Source organism: Gopherus evgoodei, chromosome 23 (genome assembly GCF_007399415.2).
Source record: "Gopherus evgoodei ecotype Sinaloan lineage chromosome 23, rGopEvg1_v1.p, whole genome shotgun sequence".
In the NCBI taxonomy this organism is placed as follows: Eukaryota; Metazoa; Chordata; order Testudines; family Testudinidae; genus Gopherus; species Gopherus evgoodei.
The window spans coordinates 6,834,629-6,862,163 of record NC_044344.1 but is presented as its reverse complement, the minus strand read 5'-3'; the positions used below and the strand labels follow the sequence as shown (position 1 = coordinate 6,862,163).

The window sequence follows — 27,535 nt, the reverse complement described above, 5'->3', positions numbered from 1 at the left end:
ATTCGACTGACACTAAGACCGCGCCAGAAACCGCGCTCCTGGTTCCGCCTTCGGGCCACGGGGCCAATCCGTGCTGTCCACATTGGAGTACGTCACTGCGGGGCACCCGCGCTATGGAAGGACCCCCGGGCTTTGGGGAAGGTACGCGCTGCCTGATCAAAAAGCTGCTGTGTTGGGGCTCGGCTGCGGGGAATAGGCGGCGGCGGCGGCGGATTAGCCCCCTGTGCGGCAGCAGGGCCCTCTCGGCCCGGCATGCGGGGCCACTGCCCCTTCCACTCCCGCTCTTCCTGCCTCGCGGGGTCCGGCAGCGCCGCGGGCAGCCCTCACCCGGAGCCGGCGGGGCGCGGGAGTGCGGCTGTCTCGAGTCGCTTGTATGAGGCCCCCTGCGTCGCCGCTGCTGCCGGCTCCGCTCCGCGATGTGCGCCTGGAGGTGCCGCCTTCCCTGAGCGGGCCCAGCGCCGCCGCCATGGGAGCGAGCGGGGGCGTCCCCCTGCTGTCCGAGCGGCTCCGCCTGCCCGTCTGCTTCCTGGGCGTCTTCGTCTGCTACTTCTACTACGGCATCCTGCAGGAGAGCATGTGAGTCACCCCCCCCCCCCGACCGGCTCCTGCAGGAGAGCATGTGAGTCACCCCCCCCCCCCGAGACCCCCCGACCGGCTCCTGCAGGAGAGCATGTGAGTCACCCCCCCGACCCCCCCGGCCGGCTCCTGCAGGAGAGCATGTGAGTCACCCCCCCCCCCGAGACCCCCCGACCGGCTCCTGCAGGAGAGCATGTGAGTGACCCCCCCGAGACCCCCCCCGCCCGGCTCCTGCAGGAGAGCATGTGAGTCACCCCCCCCGGCTCCTGGCGGGGAGACCCCCCCCGACCCCCCCCCCCGCCTGGCTCCTGCAGGAGAGCATGTGAGTGACCCCCCCCGGCTCCTGGCGGGGAGACCCCCCCCGCCCGGCTCCTGCAGGAGAGCATGTGAGTGACCCCCCCCCGGCTCCTGGCGGGGAGACCCCCCCCGACCCCCCCCGCCCGGCTCCTGCAGGAGAGCATGTGAGTGACCCCCCCCCGCGACCGGCGGGGAGACCCCCCCCGACCGGCATCCTGCAGGAGAGCATGTGAGTCACCCTCCCGCCCCCCCGCCCGGCTCCTGCAGGAGAGCATGTGAGTGACCCCCCCGACCCCCCTCGCCCGGCTCCTGCAGGAGAGCATGTGAGTGACCCCCGCCCGGCTCCTGCAGGAGAGCATGTGAGTGACCCCCTCGACCCCCCCCGCCCGGCTCCTGCAGGAGAGACCCCCTCGACCCCCCCCGCCCGGCTCCTGCAGGAGAGCATGTGAGTGACCCCCCCGGCCCGGCTCCTGGCGGGGAGACCCCCCCGACCCCCCCCGCCCGGCTCCTGCAGGAGAGCATGTGAGTGACCCCCCCCGCCCGGCTCCTGCAGGAGAGCATGTGAGTGACCCCCCCGACACCCCCGCAGCCCAGCTCCTGCAGGAGAGCATGTGAGTGACCCCCCCCCCCCGGCCCGGCTCCTGCAGGGGAGACCCCCCCGACTCCCCCCGCCCGGCTCCTGCAGGAGAGCATGTGAGTGACCCCCCCCGGCTCCTGGTGGGGAGACCACCCCCGCCCGGCTCCTGCAGGAGAGCATGTGAGTGACCCCCTCGGCTCCTGCAGGAGAGACCCCCGCCAACCCCCGCCCGGCTCCTGCATGTGAGTGACGACCCCCCTCCCCGCCCAGCTCATGCAGGAGACCATGTGAGTCACCCCCCCGTGCGGCTCCTGGTGGGGAGACACCCCCCCCCCCGCCCGGCTTCTCCAGGAGAGACACACACACACACCCCGCCTCCAGTGCAGACACTGGTGAGCACCTGTCTGGGTCCTGCAGTGCCCTGTATTTGTAAATTACACTGGTGTGTGTGGGCGGTTGTGTTTCATTTGTGGGCATGTGCTGAGCTCCCCCTATGCCAGGCCTGAGGGTGGGAAAGGGGTTCCTGTTTTCCCTGGCCTGGAGCTGCCAGGGGAGGATGTATCCGTGACAGCCCCTCCCAGCCCCGGTGCTAGGAGAGCATGTGAGTGACCCCTGCCTAGTGCCTCTTCTGCCCCAGCACTGGGGAGCTGCTCCGCCTGGATCTTGCACCAAAGCATGTAAGAGCCCCCTCCCAATCTGGGCAGCCCCCTCCCAGCTTGGAGACCAGGACTATTTATAGCCAAGCATGTAAGTGACTCCTATTTCTCTGTATCTGGGTCTTACACTAAGATGTAAGTTGCACCCTTCCACTGCGAAGTCCCCCTCTCCTAGTCTGGGGACCTCCCCTACTTTCTACACAGTGGCAGAAGCTGGACATGTGATCTCTCCTGGGCATCCTACCAGAAAGCAAGACGTCTCCATGGGGGAATCTTCAGGATCCTATGTTGTGCTGGAGTTTCTTTCCCAGCTGTGTGACTAGGGTTTGAGAAGCCTCATTCCACTGCAGGCTTAGAACAAACACAGCTGAATGGAAGGGGAGGTGGGGGGACTAGTAAATACAGCTGAGGGCACCGTTTGCTACATGTTTGTGTAAACAGGTTGGTAGCTGTTGGGCTAAATCACCTGGGAAGAAAGCATGAGTAAATGTGTGCCATGCCTTATGCTGCTGTCTCACTCGGTGTACCTCTCTATCTCCTGTTTAATTCATTTGCTCTTACAGAACTAGAGGTAAATATGGAGAAGGTGCCAAGCAGGAAAAGTTCAAATATGCTTTGTCCTTGGTCTTCATTCAATGTGTGATCAATGCCATCTTTGCCAGGTTAGGTAAGTGTTCCAGAACAACCAGTATGTCACTCCTTGCTTTTCTACATTAGGACCTCTTTGAGCCTGACTCCCTTCCCACTTCCTTCTCCTCTGGGCTGGGAAGTTACCCTCTTCCAGAGTTGTGGGGCCCACCCAGTGGTTACCTGTAGTGCAGGTCACACTCCCGATACCAACAATTGCCTAAGTAGCAACTTCCAAGGGACTGTGAGCTTTTGCTGAGCACACGGTGGTTTTTCCATTTGTCTGCACAGACATTGCACAACTACTGGCTAACTTGATTTAATAAAGAATTTTATAAATGAGAGACACTGCATAAAACCAGATTCCAAATTCTTTTCATTCAATGTGGTTTTATTGTTGGGAGGGGTCAGAGTAGACCACTGGGATGTCCAAGCTTTTGTCTCCTGTAAGAGATTCTATACCTATTCCCTTGTGGGTTTTTTCATCTTCCTTCTGTCCCACCAGGTTTCAGGAATTCAATATAACTCCTTTGCCTCAGAGAATGTGAGCTGAAAAGATTGAGTGGTTTTGATGCTCTGGAGAGTTTATCTCCCCTCTGCTGTAGATACTTTGTGGCTTTTGTATCTCAATGGCATTATAAAATAGCCTTATGATGCCAACTTCCAGTCTTATCAGCCCATTTGTGTTTCTTTTGTTTTGTCTTCTCCACAGTGATCCAGTTTTTTGACGCCATCAGGGTGGATCGGACCCAGAACTGGCTGTATGCAGCTTGCTCGCTTTCCTATCTGGGTGCTATGGTTTCCAGCAATTCGGCTCTGCAGTTTGTCAACTATCCAACTCAGGTGAAGAAAGGCAGACAGATGAGTGTGTTAGGAAGAAGGTTGTGCTGTAAAAATTCCCCTTTACAGACTTGCCCCTTCCCTGTTGAGCATTTTTACAAATTCTAATTCTGCACTCTTGGTATGTGGGATGCTCACATGTTCCATCAAAGCACTGTGACAGGAAGCAATTCTAGTTAAAGAGTAAGTCACTAAAAAAGATTGACCGTGGAGGACGCTGCAGTTCTGACCCTCGTTGCCCTGCAAGAGTGGCATTGAGGATGGTGTTCTACTGCTTTTCTTTTTACTCTATCCCTGCAAGGCACAGCGATGATAGTGATTCCAAGAGGGACTAGCCATCCAGATGGATAACAAACATCCAGAGTTCTAATAGGAATTGCTGAAGGAAAAATTCTCATGTTTCAGGGGTTAAGCCAGTGTCAGAAACCTGCACTGGGGAGGGGGTAGATGATCCTCCATCTGCCTACTGCAAGGTTTCTTGCATCTTCTTTTGAAGGATCTGGTGCTGACCACCATCAGAGACAGGACACTGAACTAGATGGACCATGGGTCTGATCCAATATGGCAGTTCTTGTGATCCTCTTGCCTGGTGTGGGGGAGGCTGTAGTATGCAGCTAGTTAAGATACTCTTTTTCTCTTACAGGTCCTTGGGAAGTCCTGTAAGCCCATTCCAGGTGAGCAGCTACTAAATTATAGCTTTGTGTGTGTCTCATGCCATGAGCAGGCCATGGGTTGCATTCCCAGAAACAGTCCAGCTGCTCACCCGACAGCAGCATACCAACTAGTGTAGATAACAAACTGTCTGTGCACTTCCCAATTAGGTCCAGAACTGGACACCAAGTCATTCGATTGCTAGCAGAGGGTTTTCGGGAGCACTTTACCAAATCATCTTTTTTCTTTTCAGTTATGCTCTTAGGGGTGACAGTGCTGAGGAAGAAATACCCACTAGCCAAATATCTGTGTGTCCTGCTGATTGTCACAGGTGTGGCTCTGTTCATGTACAAGCCTAAAAAGGGAGGTGATGGTGAGGATGACCACATCTTTGGCTATGGAGAACTCCTCCTGGTAAGTACTGGGCTGGTGAAGCATAAGTCGTTCCAAGGTTTTGTGTTGGTGAAAGTTACTAGAGGAGAAAACAATTACGGGTGTGGCTTCTGCCTGGATCTACCCACCATGAGGGATTGGCAAAAAGCCAGCATTAGAATGCTTTGGTAGTGATCTTTTCAGAGGGACATGCTTGCACACTGCCACATGGTGATATAGGGTGAAGCACTGGCACTTCCTCAGAATGCCCTCTGAACTGTTCTTAAATAAGCAGGTGGAAGCAAGAAACCTATAGAATTTAAATGCTGCTACTGGGGAATTCTGCACATGTGCAGAATTTATGTCCTCCATAGATTTCTTTGCTGCCCTGCAGAAAAACGACTTTCTGGCAGGGAAGCCACAAGAGCAGTTATACAACCCTCCCCAGCGGTATGTTTCAGGTGCCCAGGGCAGCCGGCAGAGAGAGCAATCACTGCGAGGCAGAAGGCGGGACTGGGAAAGACCTGGCTCGTGGCTCCTACTCTGCACCAGGCTCAGCTTCTAGTCACGGCTGGGCTGGGGAGGATAGGACTTTCTCTTCCCCTTCACAGTATCCAGAGCCAGGTCAGATCCTCCCCCAGATTTCTCCCCCAGATTTCTTCCCCCCACTTCTGGAGGAAGCTCTGCAAACTGCCTCCCCGCCCCCGTGCTTCCTGCACCCATCGCTCCTCAGTTGTAGGGGAGGGATCACTCTACAGGGAGCTGCTCCCCCATCTGCCCAGACCTGCTTATACCCAGATCTTCCTCCCAAGCCTCACCCCCACCCCAACAAGCCCCAATCTCCCTGCACCTGGAACACCCCAACGAGCCAGCCAGCTCCCCACCCTATTGAGCCCCAACCAGTTGCACGTGACCCTGCTCCCACTGACCTCCCTTCCCCAACATCTGGACACTTTCCGCCCCCCCGAGCTCCCCACATCTAGACAACCCCTTGCCGAGTCCCAACCACCTTCACCTGGACCCCCTGTGTAGCCAGTGGCCTGTGCTCCGCAGTGCCATGTTGGAGCCTCCTCATTATTTGACACATATATACAGAATTTTGCACATTTTTAAAATACTGTGCGCAACATTTTTAATTTTTGGTGCAGAATTCCCTCAGGAGTAATTCAATGCCTGTTCCAGGAAGGGAGTAGCTAGCAGAGAGTTCTCTTCTAGTCTTCTGCAACATTTTTTTTTTCTTTCCCTTAGCTGTTGTCACTAACATTGGATGGACTGACAGGAGTGTCTCAGGACCATATGAGAGCTCATTACCAAACTGGTTCCAATCACATGATGCTAAATGTTAATCTGTGCTCCACCTTGTTCCTGGGGGCTGGTAAGGAACATCTGAGGAAGCCATAGCGACCTGGCCTGAAGACTGATTTGTAAGATCCTCTAGGCAGGACCCTCGTCTCTTGTTCTAAAAAGGGCCTAGTATGTCTTGCAGAGCTTATTTTTTGTTTGTTTTTAAACCTAATCTGTGGAGATTTTATTGTAGTTTCTTAAATTGCCACCAGGGGACACTGCTTCTCCTAAAGTGCCATTCCCAAAACTGCATTCACATGTCTGAAAAGTTCCTGCTTTCAGGCTGGCTCGGTAGCATAGATTGTAGCTTCCTAGGCCACAATTTGGTGTCTCTCTTGTTTTGGCAAAGACTGGGGTCTCATCAGGCTTCTAAACAGAAGCCGCCTGTTCTATTTAAGGGGTGTGTGAGAGAGAGAGACTGTTGGCGGCTGTCTTTTGAGAATCGGGATACATAGTGCAAGGTACAATCTGTTGTCATGAGACACTGACTGTGATGTTTGTTTCGTCTGTTCCATTCATAGCTGAGGCCAAGTTTAAAAGTGTACATGACATCTGGAATGTGAAGGATGTGTTCCTTGCTAAGATGACGTTCTTACGTTCTGCTGTAGCATCTGATTCCTGTCACTGACCTCCAGGCACCCCTTATGCTGCCTGCAAACAATGAGTTCAGGCTAAGTGGGTACAGGAGGACAGCAATAGTACATAGAGCTGCAAAACTGAGGCAGCAAAGTGAACTTAACTCCTGGATGTTATGTTACTTTGTTTAAATCCTGGGGTGGGTAGCCAACTTGCTGTTTTCTCTCCCAAAACAACCTATCTGGCATGGTGCAGTGACTGAAAGTTCTTTGCCACTGGTATTCTCTGGGTGGAGCTTAGTCTTTGCTATCTGTATCTGTTATCGGACCGTAATGAACGTGAGCTAGGACTATAAATGCTCCAGCCCTGTCTGCCCAGGATGTCTCTGCCTTGAGTTCATCCTGCTCTCTTTAAACTTTCTGCAGGTATCTTGTTCACTGGAGAGCTCTGGGAATTCCTGAGTTTTGCTGAACGCTACCCCAGCGTCCTCTACAACATCTTGCTGTTTGGCCTGACAAGTGCACTGGGTCAGGTAAGTAACTTTCTGGTTTCCTTACCCCAGGCACGTGATGACCAAAGAACATTGAATGTTCATTTACTTGTGGGACGGAAATGTGAAGTTGTCTGGTCTTCCTGCCATATCTGTTTGTTCCTAGCTCACTGTTCAGTCAGTACTTTCAGATCAAGACTGTCAAGGTTGTGTACAAATTCTTATGTCATCTTCAGGTTGTGGTCTGGATTTGTTCTTTGCCAAAAGATTCTCTGAAAAAGTTTAAGATGATCTTCATGTTGGAGATCTTGCCTTCTCAGACAGACTGAATCTATCTTTCTCTCTCAGAGTTTCATCTTCATGACTGTGGTATACTTTGGACCCTTAACTTGTTCAATCATCACCACAACCCGCAAATTCTTCACCATTTTAGCATCTGTCATTCTATTTGCCAACCCGATCAGCATGATGCAGTGGGTGGGAACTATCCTAGTATTCATGGGTAAGTCCTGGAAGCCTGGCTTTTTAAAGTCTTTTCCTTATGTTAGAGTAGTGGAGTATAGCCGGAGGGGGGATGGGTTGACTTAGGATTTTGGACAATGGATTTTCTTGGACAAGCTTGCTGGCAAAATCACTATCTCAGTGTTTTGGGGAGGGGAAGTGGGAGGGATGGGGGTATCTTTGAGGCTGTTGCTATGGTCACATATCCAACTGCTTTGGGAGACCTTTTTTGGACCCTTTAAAAAAGTTCATAGGTACCCACTCTCTCAAGTAATTCGGCATCAGTTAGCATGTGGAGCTATAGAAAAGCCTTGGGCTTTCCCTTAGAATTTTTTTTCTCATTTCTCTGCAGGCCTTGGACTTGATGCCAAATTTGGGAAGGGATCAAAGAAGACAACACATTAGGAAGACGTTTGAACTCTACAAAATTGGAATGAACTCTTTAACTTATTGTCTTGTACCTCAGCATCTGTTATGAAACTAGACTCAGGATGGGTGCCCGGGGAAGGGAATGGGTATTGGTTTTTAATTATGAAGTGTTTTAAAATGTGTTTAATTTTAATCAAGAGTTTAGCCTTTTTTTCTCTGTAATCAAAATTGCATTGATGGATCCCAGTAGCAGGGAGAAATTCAAGTCTTAATGGGAGAAACACTTCATACTTTTTATTAAAGAAACGGAGAGAAGAGTCACTTTTCTGACCTTTATTTCAAAGCAGTCTTCCAGTTCTTGAAAGCCTTGTCCTCTGCAACCTTGCAGCCTTGTCAGCATGTAGAAATATTACAACTAGCATTCCTCCTCCACCATACTCCAAAGGAAAGTGTCAGTCTTTGTTTCTTCCGTCTGAGTTTGGTGCAGTGTAGCAAAAGCCCAGGATTAAGTGACAATATTGAAAAGAGAAATCCCATCTCTCCCTAGGAGAATGGGTCTCCAGAACATGGTTGGTGAAGCAGTGAGAGGGGATTCTAGTTTTCATTAATATACCCAACTTGTACAGCTTGTAATCTTCTCTCCATCAGCACTACTTAAAGTAGAAAGAGCAACTTTGGGTATATGTAACAAAGTCCCGGGCTCTGCAGTTTTCATCCCATCTGCTTAACCACTTGGGGCCAAATTAATTCTCTTTCATCCCACCCCCTCTGCTGTTGAAGAAACAAGACCCTCTGCTGCTAAAACCATGCCAAGGTTTTGTGACAGCAGCTTCTAAATGTTGAAAGTGATCTTGTTAATTAACCAGCATCACTCAGAGCTGTGGAATGCCTGCTCCTGAGTGCACAGGCTGTCTCCCAAGTGTTGTAGGGGGAGGAGCTATTAGCATAATGATGCCTTCAAAGTTGGAGAGCAAAATTCTCCAAAGAGCAAACTTTACACATGAAAGCGTGTTTCCACCAGCTGTTGCTTCGTTTCCATCTGTTCTGTGACTTGGCCTCTTGCCCCTCCAGATGGGATCTTGATCGCCTTCCTGAGTGACTGCTGCAAGTCTGTTTTTCCCCACACCCCCTGGAACCTTTCTGGCCACAGCTTGGCTTTCATTAATCTTTTTAATGTCCCATGGCTCTTCCCAAAGGACAGGTTTCTTTCAAAATTGAACTTTTTAGGAAAATATATTAAAGTTCATCTGGGAATTTTTTCCTCCATCACCAACTCCTCCACACTAGCTTCCTATTTCCTTAAAGATTGACTGATTGATAGCAAACATGTTCTCTGTAGTGGAGAATCCGATTCAGCTCTCCTGCTATTTAACTCCATGAGTCCTGTGTTCACCATGAAATCTAGCTATTCTTAGTCCCTATGTAGACTCTGACATCTCTCCTGTAGGTACAGCTTTAGCCTCTTAACATCCCATTTCTACAGTTCAAGAAGTGAGCCATAAACTGCGACTCAGTTCATATAGGGAGCCTATGGCAGAGCTAGAAATTGGACCTGGCTCTCCTGATTTTCAGTCCAGTGCCTTAATTACAAGGCCATCCTTCCTCTTTTTAAAGATGAAGACTAGCATGAGTGGTGGGAGATATGGCCTATGCACCTGGAAGAAACCTGTAGTTAAGACTCCATACATTTATGCTGGAGCAGTAGCAAAATTGTTTTAGGTTGGCTCCATGTTCTGATAACTGTTTCTTGCAGTTGCCCCTTTAAAATTACTGTTGAGATTGGTGCCTGAACCCCTTGTGTAAACAATGCCTTATTCTCACATCACTCAGGCTCCAATGTAGCTGTAGGGGTTACTACTAACATAAACAGGGTTTACTGTAGGACTGCTTACTTACCCACCTCTGAGCTCAGTACAGTCAGGGTTGACGTTCCATCAGACAAACCCAGCATATTTTTAGGATATACATGAATCGATCTCTTATTAGTAACTGTGAGTCTATGCCTGGTGAACACCGCAATTCAAAGGGAAATTAGTCAGTTTTTACTATATCTTAGCCAGACACCAGTTTGTTGTCAGGACAATGGAACATCATCTTTAAAAACAAACAAACCTCTTCTGCAAGGCTTTAAGTGTTACTCTCCCCTGCAGATAGGTTGATTGCTGGTGTTAAGAAATCTAATTAGCTGTTGGCTGACTTGTCAGCAAATGCTGACAGTCACAGAAGGAAGACCTGTGCCTAAACTCAGCCTTCTTCAATGTATTTGATTGTCCTGTTATACAGCTGCAAGAGGCTGGAAACAGAAATTGTTTTTAATAAAAGGGTGATTTGGCAGAGGTGCTGACACATGCATGATTTAGACCGGAAACAAAAGAGCAAGTGCAGAACACAGTGAGAGCATCCAGTATCAAGATAAGTTAGCAAAGGCCACATCTTCCTCCTCTCTGCATGTTCTGAGATTCATGTATGAGAGCAGGGGTGGGCAAACTTTGCCCCAAGGCCCACAGCGAGGTTGGGCAGCTGTATGGAGGATCAGGTAGGGATGGCTGTGCCCCCTTCCACTTCCCACCCCCACTGCCCCCCCTCAGAACCTCCAACCCATCCAACCTCCCCTGCTGCTTGTCCCCTGACCGCTGCCTCCGGGGACCCCCTGCCCCTAACTTCCCCCTGGAATCCTACCCCACCTGCTCCCTGACTGCCCTCCTGACCCCTATCCACATCCCTGCCCCCTGGGACTCCCACTTTCAACCCTCCCTGTTTCTCATCCTCTAATGGCCACCCCCCCAAACCTCCATGCCCTTCAACTTCCCCCAGGATACCCTGTTGCATGCCCCCTTACCACCAGTAGTTTGCCCACATCTGTACTAGAGGCTTTTTTTTTGGTGAACTAGTACATCACCACTAGGGGGCAGTCTCCTTTCAAGCATGTCTATTATATATATGACAAACAGCACTTTGGTTAATATACTTTTATTTCTAAAGTCTATGGGCTCACAGCAGAAATACAATTTGGGAATTAAGGTCTTCCTCCATTATCATTCTATTTGTAGAGTCTATAACCCCCAAGATGCAATAGTGAAGATGCATCATTAAGACCAAATACTGATTCTTCACTACATTTCCAGTATGAGAGCTGTTGCAGGGGGTGTGTGTGTGTGTATACCTGCACACTTTCATGTTCTCTTGTCATTGTGTAAGAAACAGGTGCCACAGGCCTTGCAGTCATTGTTTTTAAAAGCACATCTAGCAGAATCCTGTTAGGAACATCAAAAAGGTTGCAGAGCAGTTTTTAAACTAGGAGATGGGGAAAAGCTAAGTACTAAAGAGGAGCATGTGGATCGGACAGAGACTTCTCTTAGAGGCGAGTCTATTGATAGAGATTCTCTAGGTTAGAGTCAGGAGCAGAGGATGGAAGAAGATAAGGGCCAGATCAGATGAGAAAACATTCACAAAGAATCAGACACATCAGAAAAGGGCAGACAAATAAACAGTGACAAGTTTTTAAAGTGCTTGTACACAAATGTTAAAGTCTAAATAATAAGCTGGGTGAACTAGAGTGCCTCATGATAAAGGAGGATATTGATGATAATAGGCATCACAGAAACCTGGTGGACTGAGGACAATCAATGGGACACAATTCCGGGGTACAAAATATATCGGAAGGACAGAACAGGTCGTGCGGGGGGGAGGAGGGAGTGGCACTATGTGAAAAAAAAATGTAGAATCAAGATGTAAAAATCTTAAGTGAATCCACATCTTCCATAGAAACTCTATGGCTAGTAATTTAATGCTCTAATAAGAATATAACATTAGGGATCTCTTATAGACCACCTGACCAGGACAGTGATAGTGATGATGAAATGCTAAGGGAAATTAGAGAGGCTATCAAAATTAAGAACTCAATAATAGTGGGGGATTTCAATTATCCCCGTATTGACTGGGAACATGTCCTCAGGACAAAAAGTGCAGAGAGAAAATTTCTCAATACTTTAAATGACTGCTTCTTGGAGCAGCTGGTACAGGAACCCATAAGGGGAGAGGCAACTCTCGATTTAGTCCTGAGTGGAGCGCAAGAGCTGGTCCATGAGGTAACTATAACAGGACCGCTTGGAAATAGTGACCATAACAACATTTAACATCCCTGTGGTGGGAAGAACATCTCAATAGCCCAACACTGTGGCATTTAATTTAAAAAAAGAGGAACTACGCAAAAATAAGGGGATTAGTTAAACAGAAATTAAAAAGGTTTAGTGACTAAAGTGAAATCCCTGCAAACTGCATGGATGCTTTTTAAAGACACCGTAATTAGAGGTCCAACTTAAATGTATACCCGGAATTAAGAAACAGTAAAAACTAAAAAAGAGCCACCGTGGCTTAAGAACCATGTAAAAGAAGCAGTGAGATAAAAAGGCATCTTTTAAAAAGTGGAAGTCACATCCTAGTGAGGTAAATAGAAAGGAGCACAAACACTGCCAAATTAAGTAAAAATGTAATAAGAAAAGCCAAAGAGGAGTTTGAAGAACAGCTAGCCAAAAACTCCAAAAGGTAATAAAATGTTTAAGTACATCAGAAGCAGGAAGCCTGCTAAACAACCAGTGGGGCCCCTGGATCGAGATAGAAAAGGAGTGCTTAAAGACAATAAAGTCATTGCAGAGAAACTAAATGGATTCTTTGCTTCAGTCTTGACAGCTGAGGATGTTAGGGAGATTCCCAAACCTGAGCCAGCTTTTGCAGGTGACATCTGAGGAACTGTCACAGATTGAAGTGTCACTAGAGGAAGTTTTGGAAGTAATTGATAAACTTAACAAGTCACCGGGACCAGATGGCATTCACTCAAGAGTTCTGAAAGAACTCAAATGTGAAGTTGCGGAACTATTAACTATGGTTTGTAACCTGTCCTTTAAATCGGCCTCCTTATCCAATGACTGGAAGATAGCTAATGTAATGCCAATATTTAAAAAGGGCTCTAGAGGTGATCTCAGCAATTACAGACTGGAAAATCTAACATCAGTACTAGGCAAATTAGTTGAAACAATAGTAAAGAATAAAATTGTCAGACACATAGAAGAACATAAATTGTTGGGCAAAAGTCAACATGGTTTCTGTAATGGGAAATCGTGTCTTACTAATCTTTTAGAGTTCTTTGAAGGGGTCAACAAACGTGGACAAGGGGGATCCAGTGGACATAGTATATTTAGATTTACAGAATGCCTTTGACAAGGTCCCTCACCAAAGGCTCTTATGTAAATTAAGTTGTCATAGGCTAAAAGGGAAGGTCTTTTCATGGATTGAGAACTGGTTAAAAGACAGGGAACAAAGGGTAGGAACAAAGGGTAAATTCTCAGAATGGAGAGAGGTGACTAGTGGTGTTCCCCAAGGGTCAGTCCTAGGACCAATCCTATTCAACTTATTCATAAGTGATCTGGAGAAAGGGGTAAAAAGTGAGGTGGCAAAGTTGGCAGATAATACTAAACTGCTCAAGATAGTTAAGACCAAAGCAGACTGAAGAACTTCAAAAAGATCTCACAAAACTAAGTGGCAACAAAATGGTAACTGAAATTTAATGTGGATAAATGTAAAGTAATGCACACTGGAAAAAATAACCCCAACTATACATACAATATGATGGGGGCTAGTTTAGCTACAACGAATCAGGAAAAAGATCTTGGAGTCATCGTGGATAGTTCTCTGAAGACGTCCACGCAGTGTGCAGAGGCGGTCAAAAAAGCAAACGGGATGTTAGGAATCATTACAAAGGGGATAGAGAATAAGATGGAGAATATATTATTGCCCTTATATAAATTGATGGTACGCCCACATCTTGAATACTGTGTACAGACGTGGTCTATCTCAAAAAAGATATACTGGCACTAGAAAAGGTTCAGAGAAGGGCAACTAAAATGATTAGGGGTTTGGAACGGGTCCCATATGAGGAGAGATTAAAAACGCTAGGACTTTTCAGCTGGGAAAAGAGGAGACTAAGGGGGGGGATATGATAGAGGTATATAAAAACATGAGTGATGTGGAGAAAGTAGATGAGGAAAGGTTATTTACTTATTCCCATCATACAAGAACTAGGGGCCACCAAATGAAATTAATGGGCAGCAGGTTTAAAACAAATAAATGGAAGTTCTTCACACAGCACACAGTCAACTTGTGGAACACCTTGCCTGAGGAGGTTGTGAAGGCTAGGACTATAACAGCGTTTGAGAGAGACCTGGATAAATTCATGGAGGTTAAGTCCATTAATGGCTATTAGCCAGGATGGGTAAGGAATAGTGTCCCTAGACTCTGTTTGTTTGTCAAAGGGTGGAAATGGATGGCAAGAGAGAGAACACTTGATCATTACCTGTTAGGTTCACTCCCTCTGGGGCACCTGGCATTGGCCACCGTCAGTAGACAGGATACTGGGCTAGATGGACCTTTGGTCTGACCCAGTACGGCTGTTCTTATGTTCTATGAACCTTGCCAGTTCCTGGGAGATAAGTCATGCACATACACAGAACAAACAGCAGGTTACAGTGCTGCAACGTTTGTGTGCAAGGTCCTTCTAGAAGGTACTGGTTGATACAGCTAAGAATGGTGAAGTTTTATTTTACAGCTGACTGAAACAGCATCCACAAGGGGAACAGCTTGGCAGCTTTCCTTTTCATCCCTCCCTTCTATACTCAGGCCCCCTGCAACTCCATCAGCCTTTTGTTTAAATAATTACTGCTGTAAACTCTCTCAAAACAATGTGGTATTGTATGAATATTCAGTTCATTAAGGGTACATCTGGCTGTATAGAGTGGATACTTTTTTGGGGCACAATACAGTACAGCATTGTCTAATGACAATTGTTTAATGGATAATGGAGATAATTACTTCTTTATTAATTGCTATCTTATAGTTGCCATTTTTCAAAAGTGCTCAGTGATTTGGGGATTTACACACTTATGCTTGGCATCACATTCAACTAAACAGGAGACTTTTTCTTTTTTTTAAAGAGAAAAGTGATTTTGAGTTCCCAATTTATATGGACCTGATTTTCAGAAAGTACTGAGCACCTGAATTCTGAAAATCAGGACCCTTTTAAAGTGTCTCAAGTTGAGCACCCAAAACTCATTAGTCGCATAAAAAAATTCCTACCCTTACATTTATAGCTGAGATAGGGCCAAAACTAGTAGTGACCAAGAAGTCCAACACGAAGACGATGATCCTTTCAGGGACTCTGCAGTAGGTGAAAGAGAATGCTAGTGAGTCCTTGGAGATAAAAGGAAATATGTTTACACACTTATAACATCTGTTAGCCATTGGTGGTCAAACATCATACTGGTTTTAGTTAACTGGCAGAGCTCCTTCTCTGCATCCCACCTCCATCATGTGTGTATACAACCACAGCAGCTGGGACTAAAATCAGGCCATTTGTGGTCCACAGGAGCAGTTTCAACCCACTGAGGCTCCCATTGGTTCAATCCATGCTCAGCTTATTCTCTACTAAAATTGTTCTTTCCATGGCAGAACTCTCATCCTGTCCCTATTCCATTAATCTTTTGTTCCCAAGAGATTGACCCTTTAACCCTTTCTCTTTTAAGTGACTTCTTGTATTTACAGCCCCAGTTGTGGAATAGAACCCCATTGTGCTAGGCCATATATGAACACAACAAAAAGGAAGTCTTGCCCTCAAAAGCTTACAATCTTGCAGCTGTGCCATCTGTAAACAAGGTCTATGTTAGGTATTTAGGATGATGGACTGCTGTTGTCACCAGTTACCTAACCCTCTAGTAACAGTAAAGTGTGCACTCAGCTGTGCACTCACTGCTTCCATTCCTGACAGTTCCAATACATCATACTCATTCCATTTTTCGTTTTATCTTCTGAATTTCACTGGTGTTTATTTCAGAGCCCTTCCCACTGCCAGAGCTGGCAAAATTCTATACCTTTAAGAAGAGCGGCAGTGAAAGAAAGAAAAAAACATTGGCATACAAGACAGAGTGCGGAGAATGGAATGGTCTCTAATTTACCAAATTTCTTTTGCATATACTGCAAAGCAAAGCAGCTGAATTAAGTGGTTGTGAGATGCCTAAAAAAATAATCTGGTTTGATTTTTTTAATGGAAGTTTTTCCTAGCTGAAGATCAGGTTAGCTTTTCAGCCACCCAGTGGCTTGAGAGTTAAACAAATTAAGTTATGTGTTGGTTCCCATTGTTCTATCAAAAGGCTTCCTCACCACCATGCTACTGGGATACTAGATGGAACTCCCTTTGGACTCTCTGTGTTGACACTTAAGAGTGATGTGATGCAAAGTACTTCCTCCTCAGAAGGTGTAAATGAATTGCTGATCCAAGAAATATGAGACTGGGAACTGCTACCAAATGTAGTTATCCCATATGGCTCTGCAGAACAGTAGAGTATTTTTGAAGAATTCCTATTTATTTCCACAAAATAAAGGATGCAGATGAGATCTTCAAAACAGCATGCAAAGGAAAGATATAAAGCAAAAGACCCAACAGTTCCCAGGGAAGGCAAGATTGAGAGTCCAACTTCAAACTGGAATCAGTATTCCTGGTGATAGGGAGTACTGAGCATCTCACAGCAGCAACTGGGATGGGGATATATGCTTGAAACAGGTACATTCATATGGAACAGTTTTGTGCCTGGATTTAGAGTATGCAAACTAATAAATATATGATTCAAACAAGAAATAAGGCAAGGGATGCATTTAAAATAGGCATGACAGAGATAAGTACATCACACAGATTAATATCTCATCTGTAACAAAGGTTATAAATATTTTAAAGGAAAGTGAAATCAATCTGTATTAAACCTCTCATAATTAAGAAAATAAACATCCTTTTCCTGTTTTCTCCATTTTGTCTGTGATGTTTGTCTCTTCACTTTAAGAGTATAACTGCATGTATGAAACCCTTTAGTCTTTTTATTCTTCTCATTCTATTTTAGGTATTTCTACATGAATAATGTGTTTCCATAGAGATTTGCAGGCATTGTACTTGGTTCAGAGTGGTCATTTAAAAAACAAACTCAGTCTGTTTTCCACATGCAATGTAAATAAATATACATAATTTAATATCAACTCACCTATGCAGGGGAAAACATTATTATGTCTTACTTGTTTTCCCTTAGTGCCAAGGAGTCTTAGTCATAGATCAGAACCCAATTGTGCTAAGCACTGTACAAAACACAGCGTCTCACATTAGATACATCACAGGGACAGTTCTGCCAGTATTACGGATAACGAGCTCTGTCCAACCACATTTTAGTAGGAGGCATTCAATCACTGGAGAGTGGTGCCTAGAGAAATGTGTTGGTTAGCTAAGAGGGCAAGGTCCGTGAAGATAAGCTGAGAGAAGATTTCCATAAGTAAGTGTACTGATGTATTTAGTCACAGTACAAAGTTTTGGGGACTACAAAGAAAGGCTTTTGTATGGAGACAAGGTGTGAAGTCTTCCTAGAAACCAACAGCAAACTTCATTTTGTGTTTTCTCCTTTAAACCATCCCCACAGAGGAGCAGGATTCTTTGATGGGGGCTTGCCTCAGCCTTGGAGTAGGGGTCAGACTGTGGCAGCATCGGTTGACAGCAAAAAGCAATCCTATGAAGGACTAACTTCCATCAAAGTTAGCCATTTGACAGCAATGCACTTCTGCTTTCTCCTCTCACCTGCACTCCCAATAGCTGAGTCCGTTACCTCCACCTACTATTCCAGAGATGGGAAGAGACAGATTGGGATTTGAATTTGTATGATTTTACAGCCTTATCACATAACATTAATCTAAGAATTTTTAAAGCTTTTCTTAAATTTCCACTTAACACAATGTATTGTTTCCCAGGTAATGCCCTTTCTTCCTTGCTCCTTATTAGCTGTGAGGAGTTCTGCAACATGTTGCCATTTTAAAAAGAATTTGATGGTTCCTGCTCAGGTTTAGTGGCTGCTGCTGTTTAATTGCTCTTTGGTGGCTTATGTGAATCGAGCTGGCAAGTTTCTGTTCAGTTCCTACTGAACAAATGGTCATATATACAAGCACCCTAATAAGCTATAAGCTGTCATTTACTGTATGTTTCTACAGTGCCTGCTACCATAGGCCTCAACCCTGGTTGAGACTTTTAGGCTCTACCACAATATAAATGTAAAATAATTGGCACTAATTAACCCTTCCTATCCATCTCAGAAGAATAAACATCCCTAGTGGCTCTCCCCTTAGGGCAGCAATGAAACAAATAGGTAGGGCAGTAGGATCCTTGCACTATTGCTTTCTCAGCTGTACCTGCTTAGAGGGTTTTATTCTCAAAAGACTATTACTAGGTAAATCTTACATGCCAACCAGACTGCATGGGCCATCCCTACAGAGCAACTGAACATGCTTCATCCTGAGCCTGCAGGGTCTGAGCAAGACTTACCTTGAAATTGTATCTTCCAGCAGCTGAGGGCCCACTGTAGTGCCAAGCACTGAAATTGACAGCAGTGTTCCTTTTCTCTGTGTTCTCCTGTGCTGGCAACCAGGAAGTGTGGAGAAGGAGGTGACAACTACACTGGAATGCAGAGAAGCAAGGAAGGAAGGAAGGAAGAGGTGGAATGCCACAGTATGGGTAGGACAGGAGGAGGGAGGAGGAGCCAGTGGGGGCTGGAGTTTGGCTAGCAGCAGAGAGGGATGAATACAGGCTAGGGGAACAACAGCCTTTAATCACTAAAGCATGCTTCCCCTACAGAACCTGGAATTGAGTCTGGGGGACCTTAGTCTCTACATTCCTCTGCTGTCAGCAAATACCTGTGAAGCCCATCAGCAAAATATCTGTCTCATCTTCTAATGAATGGTCCACCTGACTTGTGAGATAACAGCCTAATACAGCTACCATTTAGTCCATTAGCACAAATAGCAGAAGTCTGAGCTGTGAATCTAAAGGTCTAAACCCTACTGATGACCCAAACTGGTGAATATAGTTTCACATGATGGAATTTCTGTTGTTTTTTTTTTTTAGTTTGTTACTTTTTTTAAATTAGGAAGCTACATTAGAAACATGACATTAAAAGAACACTAAGGTTGTGAAGTCAAGTGCTCAAATGTTAGGAAATTTCAGAAATAAGGTTCCCTGTGAAAACTTACTTCAGCCTCCTTATATACAATATATATATGCACATTATGATAGTCTTTCATTACATGACCCCATACTATTTTTTCCCATAAGACCCCTTCCTCATTTGGTGCACAGGATGGAGGTTCATCTCAGAATGAATCAGGATTCTGTGGTCAGTGCGGCTGTTGTATGAATAAGGCAGGGAAGAGAGGGGACAGACTCATAGTTAAGGAACTCAAATGTCACCCTAGAGAACTGTATTCTATCCCTGCCTGTGCCACAGGGTTCCTATAAGATGCTGGGCAAATCACAAACCAAAATTGTCACAGGTGACCACTAACTGTGGGTACCCATAAAATGAGGAACACAATGTGATACACCTGGTCTAGAGTTGCAAAAAATTCTGAATGCTCACAACTGCAACTGGTACCAACTGGAGCCATGTTTTGAACAAAAAGTACTATGGAAATATTAAGTCCTCTGCAAAATAAGGCCCTAGATGTTTCAGGCTGGCTACCCAATATTAGTGTACACATTTAACAGTTTTTGACCTTAATCTCTCTCTGCGCTTCAGTTTCCCAGCTGTCAATTGGGGATAGTACTATTACATAATCTCAAATGAGTAAATAAACTCATTAATGTTTGTGAAGCATTCAGCTACTATGGCCTGAGCACCAAGCAAATGCCCATGAAGAAATTATTATTTTTTTATCCACTGAAAAGTATGCATGGTGTGTGTTAAATAAAGCCTAGAGGCACACATTCAATGTGGAGGATAAAAAGAAATATTAAATAGCTGCCCATTCACTGAAAGAGACATGGTACCTGTGGGGGGAAAAAAATAGTATGTGATCATGTAATTAAAGATTAAAGTGTACATGTGCATCGGGGCCAAATTAAAGTTGCCTGGCAAAATTTGATTCTGGCATTTCCTATCTTTGGAGTGTTTGACTTTGCAACCTTAACATTCTTTTAATATAATTATTTTGGATATCATAGCATGTCATTTAACCTCTCAAGTTCTCTATTAATGAATAGCATTCTGTCCTGCACAGAGGTATTCTTTCCTTAAGATACATTTGATGTAGGCGATAAACCGTAACTAAACATCTGAATGTTATATTGCCACCTTTTGATTACAACAACTCAATGCCATTCCAGACCTATTGTAAAACATTGTTCTTGAGGAAGTCGAAACAAGCAAAAGCAACTGATAAGCTGAACATGGGTGAAAAAATCAGAGTCCTCTTAAAATGCTTTAAGATGGATGCTGCAATTTATAATGCTCATTATAATTTTTACAAGAACAAATAAGTGTAAATTAATAATATGAACTTTCATTTTTTTATTCTCAGTTAAAGAATGTACATTTACATACATGAAGCTTTCTCCATTAGTGACAAAGAAAGTGGAACCTAACTAAGTTGTGCTCTTTGCATAGCTATGTACCTTGACACCATCACTTTAGGAGTCTAAAACCAAACTCAGTAGGTTTTGGAAACCTTGCCTTCTTTTCATCCTCTTGTCCTTTATCCCTTTTTTGGTCCTGTTCTCTTTCCCTGCAAGGTGACTAGTCAGATTTCATCTTTCTTTTCCCTTAGTTCTCTCCACTCTCTCCTCCTCCTCAACCTAGATGAAATTTTAAATAATCATTACTCCTTTCCTAGATCCTCTCTCTTCATTGTCCCCTACTCCCTTCTCATCTCATTCTTCATTGTTTCTTCCCTTACCCTCTTCTGTAGCTTGTCCTTTTTTAATCCAGATTAATGGCTGTTTAAACCCCCTTTCTCTTTTTGTTTATTCAGGTCTTCCTACCTCCTTTTATACTGGCTAAATCATTCTCTATTTCCAAGTCCTTTGTCCAGTTATCCTTCTCTACCTGCAGAGGGGGAAAACAGCAGTGATAAAAGCCCTTCAGATTCTTCTCCACCCAATTCCACTTCTCCACTGAAATCAATTGCTGTGATAACATTGAAGATTAATTTTTGTTTGTGGAGAGAAGCAGGTTTGAATAAATTGGAGGACTTTTGACAATATTTTGAGCTCCTCTGTTTTGTAGGTGCTGGCAGAGTTAACAGCATCTATGAGAAAAAGAAATAGTTTTACAGACCATTAGGGCTGGTGGGAAGCAGCAGGATCAGGTTTTAATGAATACAGGATCAAAAGCATCTTAAAGAAAACCAGCCGCTGAAAACAAAAGCCAGGCTCATCAAGGAAGACAGGAGATGCTTCTAACAAGAAACAAGTCACTGACTCAAAGACATCAGGGAGTCATTTCCTGATAAAGGCACATTTAAAAGTATGATTTCCTCCACTAAGAAATTAACTTTGATACTTTTCCAATAGGTGTAAAAATAGAACCATACACCAACTGCCTGCAATTAAAATCTCAAAATCAGATTTTTCTCTAAAGGAGACCAGCGCTGTCTAACAAGATTAGCCCTCTCACAAATAAAGCTGCAGATTCAAAACTTAGCACTAATGCAGTGGTTTGAGTATCCTCTGGTGTTCTGCAGTTAGGAAGGTAAATCCTGACAAGCAGCGGTGCACTCAGATCTGAGCATCCCTGTACAAAAATCACACGCCAATATTACAGACTGACCTAAGAAAATGACTCTCGGCAGTAGTGTTTGTGTCTCATATCAGACAGACTAGGAATCCTTTTGGTTTGTATTTTAAATGCATCTTTTGCACCTGAGGCATAAGCAGTTCTGTTTATTGCTAAGTAAGCTGCTGCAGTCCACCCCATACTGTAATATTTTGTCATTATATAATGCTTTTAATCAGATAATTTCAAAGCACTTCAGAATCAGTTAATAAATCACAACAATTTTGTGAGATAGCTAAAACAAGAGAAGTTACATGACTTGCTCAAAGTCACAGAGCAAGTTAGTGGAAGACCTGAGAATAAAACCTAGGAATTGTGGCTCCTGGTCTCATGCTCGAACATTAAAATAATGCTGACCATCTCTTCTCACATATAAACTTTAACAACCTCTTCTTCCTACATCTAGAGTCCCAGATGAATATTACCCAAGAAATGTAATCTAGTGGTCTGTACATGGGACTAAGTGCAAGAAACTCCTAACTTCTAAAGTAATCCTGAGTCTGCTAATGACTTGCTGAGAGGCCTTGAGTAAGTTTCTGAATCTGTCAGTTGTACAACTTTAAAAGAAGGATAATAATATTTAACTTCCTGCCTCATGGGCCACTGAGGATTAGTTAATATTTATACAGCATTCTGAAAATACAGGTGCTAATTACTATTCAGCTTCCCATGAAGAAAATGTTGGAATACAGGAGCCTCTCTCTTATAAATTTAATTCAGAGGAAAGAGGGCTATGGAAGAAAGATTCCAGCAGTTTCCTTTCCTTTGAAATTCTAGTCTATAAAAGCTACAAGCTTGCTTGATACAACCAGAATCTCAGCAGCTCTTTGTTATATCACAGACTGTGCAGATACATGCCACATCTTGGTGCATTCAACAAGTGCGCTAAAGCTAATTACTTCTCTTGCCCAAAATTGTATGATGTAAGCTTTATCTAGGGGTAAGGAAGGATCCTGCATTTCCAGGAGGATGGACTGGGCAGCCTAATGGATGTTATGTGGGGAGGGATAGCTCAGAGGTTTGAGCACTGGCCTGCTAAACCCAGGGTTGTGAGCTCAATCCTTGAGGGGGCCACTTAGGAATCTGCGGCAAAAACCTGTTAAGGACAGTACTTGATCCTGCTGTGAAGGCAGAGGACTGGACTTGATGACCTTCCAGTTCTATAAAAACAATTTTTTTTTAAAAGTCTGTGTTACTATTACCAAAATTTCATGGTTAAACCACACACCAGTAATATCAAGATTCATTTTTAAAACCTTTGCTTTAAAAAACAATAACTGTATGCTCAGAGCAAGGAATGAGCCCATTATTGCTCATGAATACACTGAAGCATTCCTTTGGGATTACATTTGGAAAATGAGTTGTGCAGATTTCCCCCAGCCTAAGGAGAAGTGAATGAAATAACTTGCATTGTGTGTTTGACGGCTGCATAGATAAAAGCCTCATTAAGTCTCTCCAGTGATTGGAGATAGGTTTTGTTTGGAATGGTTTTGTAACAAAGATAGCAAAGAGAGGAAAAAATTAAATAACTGTTTTCATAGCCTCCTGATCATCAGGAGCCTATATGAGTTTTTAATTAGTGCTGCATTTTCAATAAGTTTGTATCTGTACATGTTACTGATTCTTTCCTGGATAACATCGAGATAATTATAAGAATCCAGTTTTTCAGTCTCTCACAAAAGGGATGGCGGATATATTTAATCATGATGTAGAAACACTGGCAGCTTTCTCTAAGCGCAGCCTCCCTCTAATTACATTTCTACATTTTAGTGAACTGAAAGGGAAAAATATAGCAACTCAATAATTAAAACAAAAGATGAAGTGAATATTAAAAAGCAGCAGCTGTTTAAGATTCTTATACAAAACTGTTTCAAGGACATCAGTTTAATCAGCATCACATCAAACCAAACATCTATGTACACAAAGGCTATAGAAAGAGCACCTCCAAAGTCATTTCTACATTAGCATTTGCTGCATCTTTTCATGCAGAAAAAACCCAAACCATCTGTTTCATATCATTCAGATGATCACTGGGAATTTATACCCCACACTTGGGCACTGGAGAGTTCAGTACTCCCACATGCACACTAGCGTCAAAACTCACATCAGTGCATCACTTTTCAAATACTCACGCTCTGAGCAGTTACCTCCAGCTGGGAATTCTCCAGCACTCTCACTAGTGTCCTCTTTTCTATATGTGCATGTTTACTTTCATATGCACAGCTACAGCAGAGGGCAGGACTGACCTAAGTTAACATTTCATATGAAGGATAGAGGGAATTTCATCTTTTTCATGATTCAACTGGATTTAAATATCCAATTATAAAAAATTGATATTTCAAACTTGTTTGACCACAAAGAATCCATGTTTCCCAACATTTCCTGAGCTATATAAAAAGGAATATCTATTTAAATGACATGGATAACATTGAAAGTGAGAGAAATCCATCTCTGCTGGATCCAAATGCAGTTGCTCGATTAGCCGATTGAAAGGAACATCTCCATTAGCTTCCAGGAGACGTGAAAGAGGCAAGCTTTTGAGCTTCCACAGAGCTCTTCTTTAGCTCTGTAAGCTTGAAAGCTTGTCTCTTTCACCATCAGAAGTTGGTCTAATAAAAGATATTACCTCATCCATCTTGTTTCTCTAATATCTTGAGACCAACATGGCTATACCAACACTGCAAGCAATTCACTAGAAGTAGTATTTTAGTCTTTCAGTGCTCCCACTACAAGAAATTAAGATCATCACTAGAGACTCAGCATTTCTGGGCATATTTGGAACAAAAGTCAGGTAATTGCAAGATGCAGATGATAAAACTGTATTCACTGCTATTGTTATTCAAGCTACCTAGCTGAAAGTTAGCTCTGTTCTACACATGCTGCAGTCACACTTTTGATGGAAGTGTAGACATGCCCTATAATTAAATCTCATGCATCAGCCAGTCATCTGCAGGAATCAGAAAGGAATTCCTCCCCCCACCCCCACACTACTCACTTGGCCAAATGTATTCTCAGTCCCCCCACCCCCCTCTTCTGAAGCACCTGATATTGACTACGGCTGGGGACAAGACACCAGATGAGGTGGACCAGTGCTCTTTGGTGATAAACAGAATCCTCTCTCTTTGATGCCTGACAGATGCGTCTTAGTCACATACTCAGGTTTATACTGATTGCCAGATTTAGTGTTTGTAAGGAATCTTCCCCCAGAGAAAATGGACAGGGACCTTGGGGGAGGGAATTTGACTTCCTCGGAAGCCTGGGCTATTGTTTACCTGCTAGGATCATATGAACACATCTCACTTTATTCCCTACCTCTGCAGAGTCATTGGGCATTGGTGGCAGTTTCATTTCTCCTGTTCTCTGCATGGAGCACAGAACAGTTTGGTCTCTTGAGAACTGAAATGCTTTGGTCTAATTAAAGTCATCAGGCTCAATACAGGGGTATTTGGATGATATTTAATGATCTATGATATGCAGAAAGTTAGATTAGATAATCTAATGGTTCCTTCTCGCCTTAAGCTCTAAGAAACTCAGCAGTCTTTACTGAGCATGCAGAAGATGGGGCAAAGGGAAGGATTATACTTATAAGAAAATAGTTCATGGGAGAAAAGTAAATGTGTCATTTCCACAAGTTTTGAATGCTAACTGCAATCAGAAATGCCATCCAGAGTGCAGTTTTATGGCGATTTCTTCATAACAAGCAGGATGATCTGCTGTTTTGTCACCTTGGGCAGCAGCTTGTGAAATATGAAAAACAAATAGGGTCCAAGGACTGATGATTACTTGGATGAGACCTCTGCAAGGAAAGGAAAGCCCAGCAGGAAATAATAGCATAGATGACACTCTTCTGAGTTAGTACTGGATGTCATAGCATGGTGCATGTGTTGTTGGTGATACCATCTTTCAGCTAAGATAAAATGCCAGTGCTCTGATCATTTCTGTTTAATACAGAGCTGAAGTACTTTTAATGATGACAGGCATGTTAGCCATGCAACATATTTTATGGAATTACCTAATTATGCTTACAATTTTAATTGGAAACTGGATGACTTACTTATTGTTACTTACAGTCCATGTAGTCTCTGATAAGCAGTTGCTGTGTTCCAGTGCAAAAGTACCTGCATTTCAGTGATACAATGAACAATCCCTATTTAGAATAATCAAAAATGATAACTTACAATATTGTAGACTCTATCTTAGCTGGCCTTCAGCTTTCATCTAGCTGTTCTCTCCACTCCATTCACTGAGAAGTGGAATTTTTAAAACCAAGTCAGATACAGAACTATATGATTCAGAGAACTGGACTTTAGGATTCCAGTTCAAATCAAGCCTGGGTTGGTAACTGGAAGCCTTCCTTCTCCTTGCACAATGTGTCCCATCAAAAGCTTCCCTGCTTCCTTCCCTCATCTGACACTACAACAGATTTCAAGCTGCGCTGTAACAACTTATGAATACTCTACACTGGGGTTGTTTTCATTATGACTATATTCATTTACAATAACAGGAGATTGTCTTAAAAAAATAACCACACAGGCAGGAAGAAAAAGAATGGCTCAGGATAAGCTACCTCTCTGCCAATGCTTGAGTTGCTAAGGGAGGATGACAGGACTATTAGCTTTGATGGTTCTGATGCCTCTCTAGCTAAACTACCAAACCGGTGTGGACCAACTCAGGAAAAGGCAAAAGATTTAAAGTGCTGGGGCTGGTTTATAAAGGAACACCACTTGAAGAGGAGGATGGTAATCGTTCGGAGGGAGACACACGGACCTGCTGGGGGTGGCTGAAGAGGTCAGGCCTGCCCGCGTTACAGGCAGGAGACAGGGGCGTCTTTAGGGAAGAGCGACAGGCCGATGAGAGCGTTGTTTAAAATCCTTCTCTCTAGCGGTCTTGTTCCTGCTGCTCCAGTGAACGCCACTTGGCCGTCTGGTCACCGCAGCCCACTGGGCAGACTCCTAAAGGGAGGAGCCACCGGCGCCCGAGGTCACTAGGCCCTGCTTGGCAGGCCAGGTCAATGGGCAGGGTACTACAGGTCAAAGGCTGTGAAAACTGGGACACTCCCCCTAGCTTAGCTGGTCACCTGAGAGGGGGCGCAGGTGCCACTAGCCCTGTAACCACGCAGCCTCCCTTCTCCCCAAGTGTCTGATACCCCACACGACGCCCCCAAGCAGCCCCTCACCCACACAGACCCCCGCTCTCAGCCCTCCCACAGGCCCAGCTTTCCCGCCTCGGGGCCCGGAGGGGAGGGGCTGTCTACTCCCATGCGCGCGCGCCGCGTTCTCCTCGCGCGCCCTCACCTCAGCTCAGCCCGCGAGCCTCGGCCGCCACGCTCCCGCTTCGCTCGACGCCCTTCCCGCCTCCCTGCACGCCGCGCATGCTCAGTGCGTCCCTCTCCACACACACACACACACACACACACACTCCCCCCTCTCCCCGAGCGTGGCGTCGTGGCGCTGAGGGACGGCGTCGCGGCGAGGCCCGGATGTGTCGGTTTGGGGCAGTATGAGGAGGCCACAAGGGGACAGCAACAGCCAGCGGTATAACCTCAGGTGAGGGGAGGGGAGACCGGATGGCGGAGTGCGGCGAGACGCGAGGATCTCCACCGGGAGGTGTTGGTGGCACCACACCCCCTCCGAGAGTGGCACGTAGGGCAGCCCCAAGCAGGGACTCACCAGCTGGCTGGGAGTAAGAGATCCGCTCCGAACTGCCCCTCTTTCCATACCGGCTGTTCAAATGGCACTGCGACAACGGCACCCGCTGCTAAATAGTGAGCCATTGTAGCTTAGGGGAACCGAAGGAGAACAGCGCATGTGCCGCAGCGCTGCCAAATTATGAGCTTCCTAGAGTCGAATCCCAGGGAGGGGCGGACGCAGCGCCAGTGGGTGTTGGGAAGGCGCGTGCGCGGGAACAGCAGGCGTCCGCTAGACTCCGAGATGAGGCAGTGTGCGCGCGCAGCCGCCATTAGGATGCCGGAGGAGGAAGT

The 27,535-nt window shown here is 45.1% G+C and overlaps 2 protein-coding genes and 1 long non-coding RNA gene across 10 annotated transcripts in view; 2 read left to right on the top strand and 1 right to left on the bottom strand.

Annotated features, from left to right (window-relative positions):
* The first annotated feature begins 350 nt into the window (after positions 1 to 350).
* SLC35B1 (solute carrier family 35 member B1) lies at positions 351 to 8,193 on the top strand. Its single transcript, XM_030541502.1, has 9 exons — positions 351 to 576; positions 2,670 to 2,773; positions 3,446 to 3,576; positions 4,217 to 4,247; positions 4,478 to 4,638; positions 5,845 to 5,971; positions 6,942 to 7,048; positions 7,355 to 7,508; positions 7,860 to 8,193. Exons 1-9 carry the CDS (start codon positions 374 to 376, stop codon positions 7,910 to 7,912), a joined length of 1,071 nt encoding a protein of 356 aa, XP_030397362.1. The 5' UTR covers positions 351 to 373; the 3' UTR covers positions 7,913 to 8,193.
* A 7,213-nt stretch (positions 8,194 to 15,406) lies between these two features.
* Positions 15,407 to 27,477, bottom strand: LOC115639115. 3 transcript variants are annotated; one of them, XR_003997604.1, is made up of 4 exons: positions 27,225 to 27,477; positions 25,610 to 25,673; positions 18,273 to 21,028; positions 15,407 to 17,571 (listed from the first exon to the last, which is right to left on the bottom strand). It is a non-coding gene; the product is annotated as an uncharacterized LOC115639115 (long non-coding RNA). The 3 variants fall into 3 exon arrangements; XR_003997605.1 differs by having other exon boundaries at positions 25,624 to 25,673; XR_003997606.1 differs by lacking the exon at positions 27,225 to 27,477 and adding an exon at positions 26,850 to 26,913.
* The window catches only part of SPOP (speckle type BTB/POZ protein), a 33,504-nt gene continuing 32,939 nt past the window's right edge, over positions 26,971 to 27,535 (top strand). For all 6 annotated transcript variants that reach the window (XM_030541498.1, XM_030541496.1, XM_030541493.1 and 3 more), the window contains exon 1: positions 26,971 to 27,101. The gene's annotated coding sequence lies outside the window, so the exon portion shown is untranslated. The remainder of the gene's footprint in view (positions 27,102 to 27,535) is intronic.

Coding starts and splice junctions, on each gene's coding strand:
- SLC35B1 (XM_030541502.1), top strand. CDS start 374: ATGAGGCCCCCTGCGTCGCCGCTGCTGCCGGCTCCGCTCCGCGATGTG. Junction 2,774..3,445: donor TGCCATCTTTGCCAGGTTAG/GTAAGTGTTCCA, acceptor TCTTCTCCACAG/TGATCCAGTTTTTTGACGCC. Junction 7,509..7,859: donor AACTATCCTAGTATTCATGG/GTAAGTCCTGGA, acceptor ATTTCTCTGCAG/GCCTTGGACTTGATGCCAAA.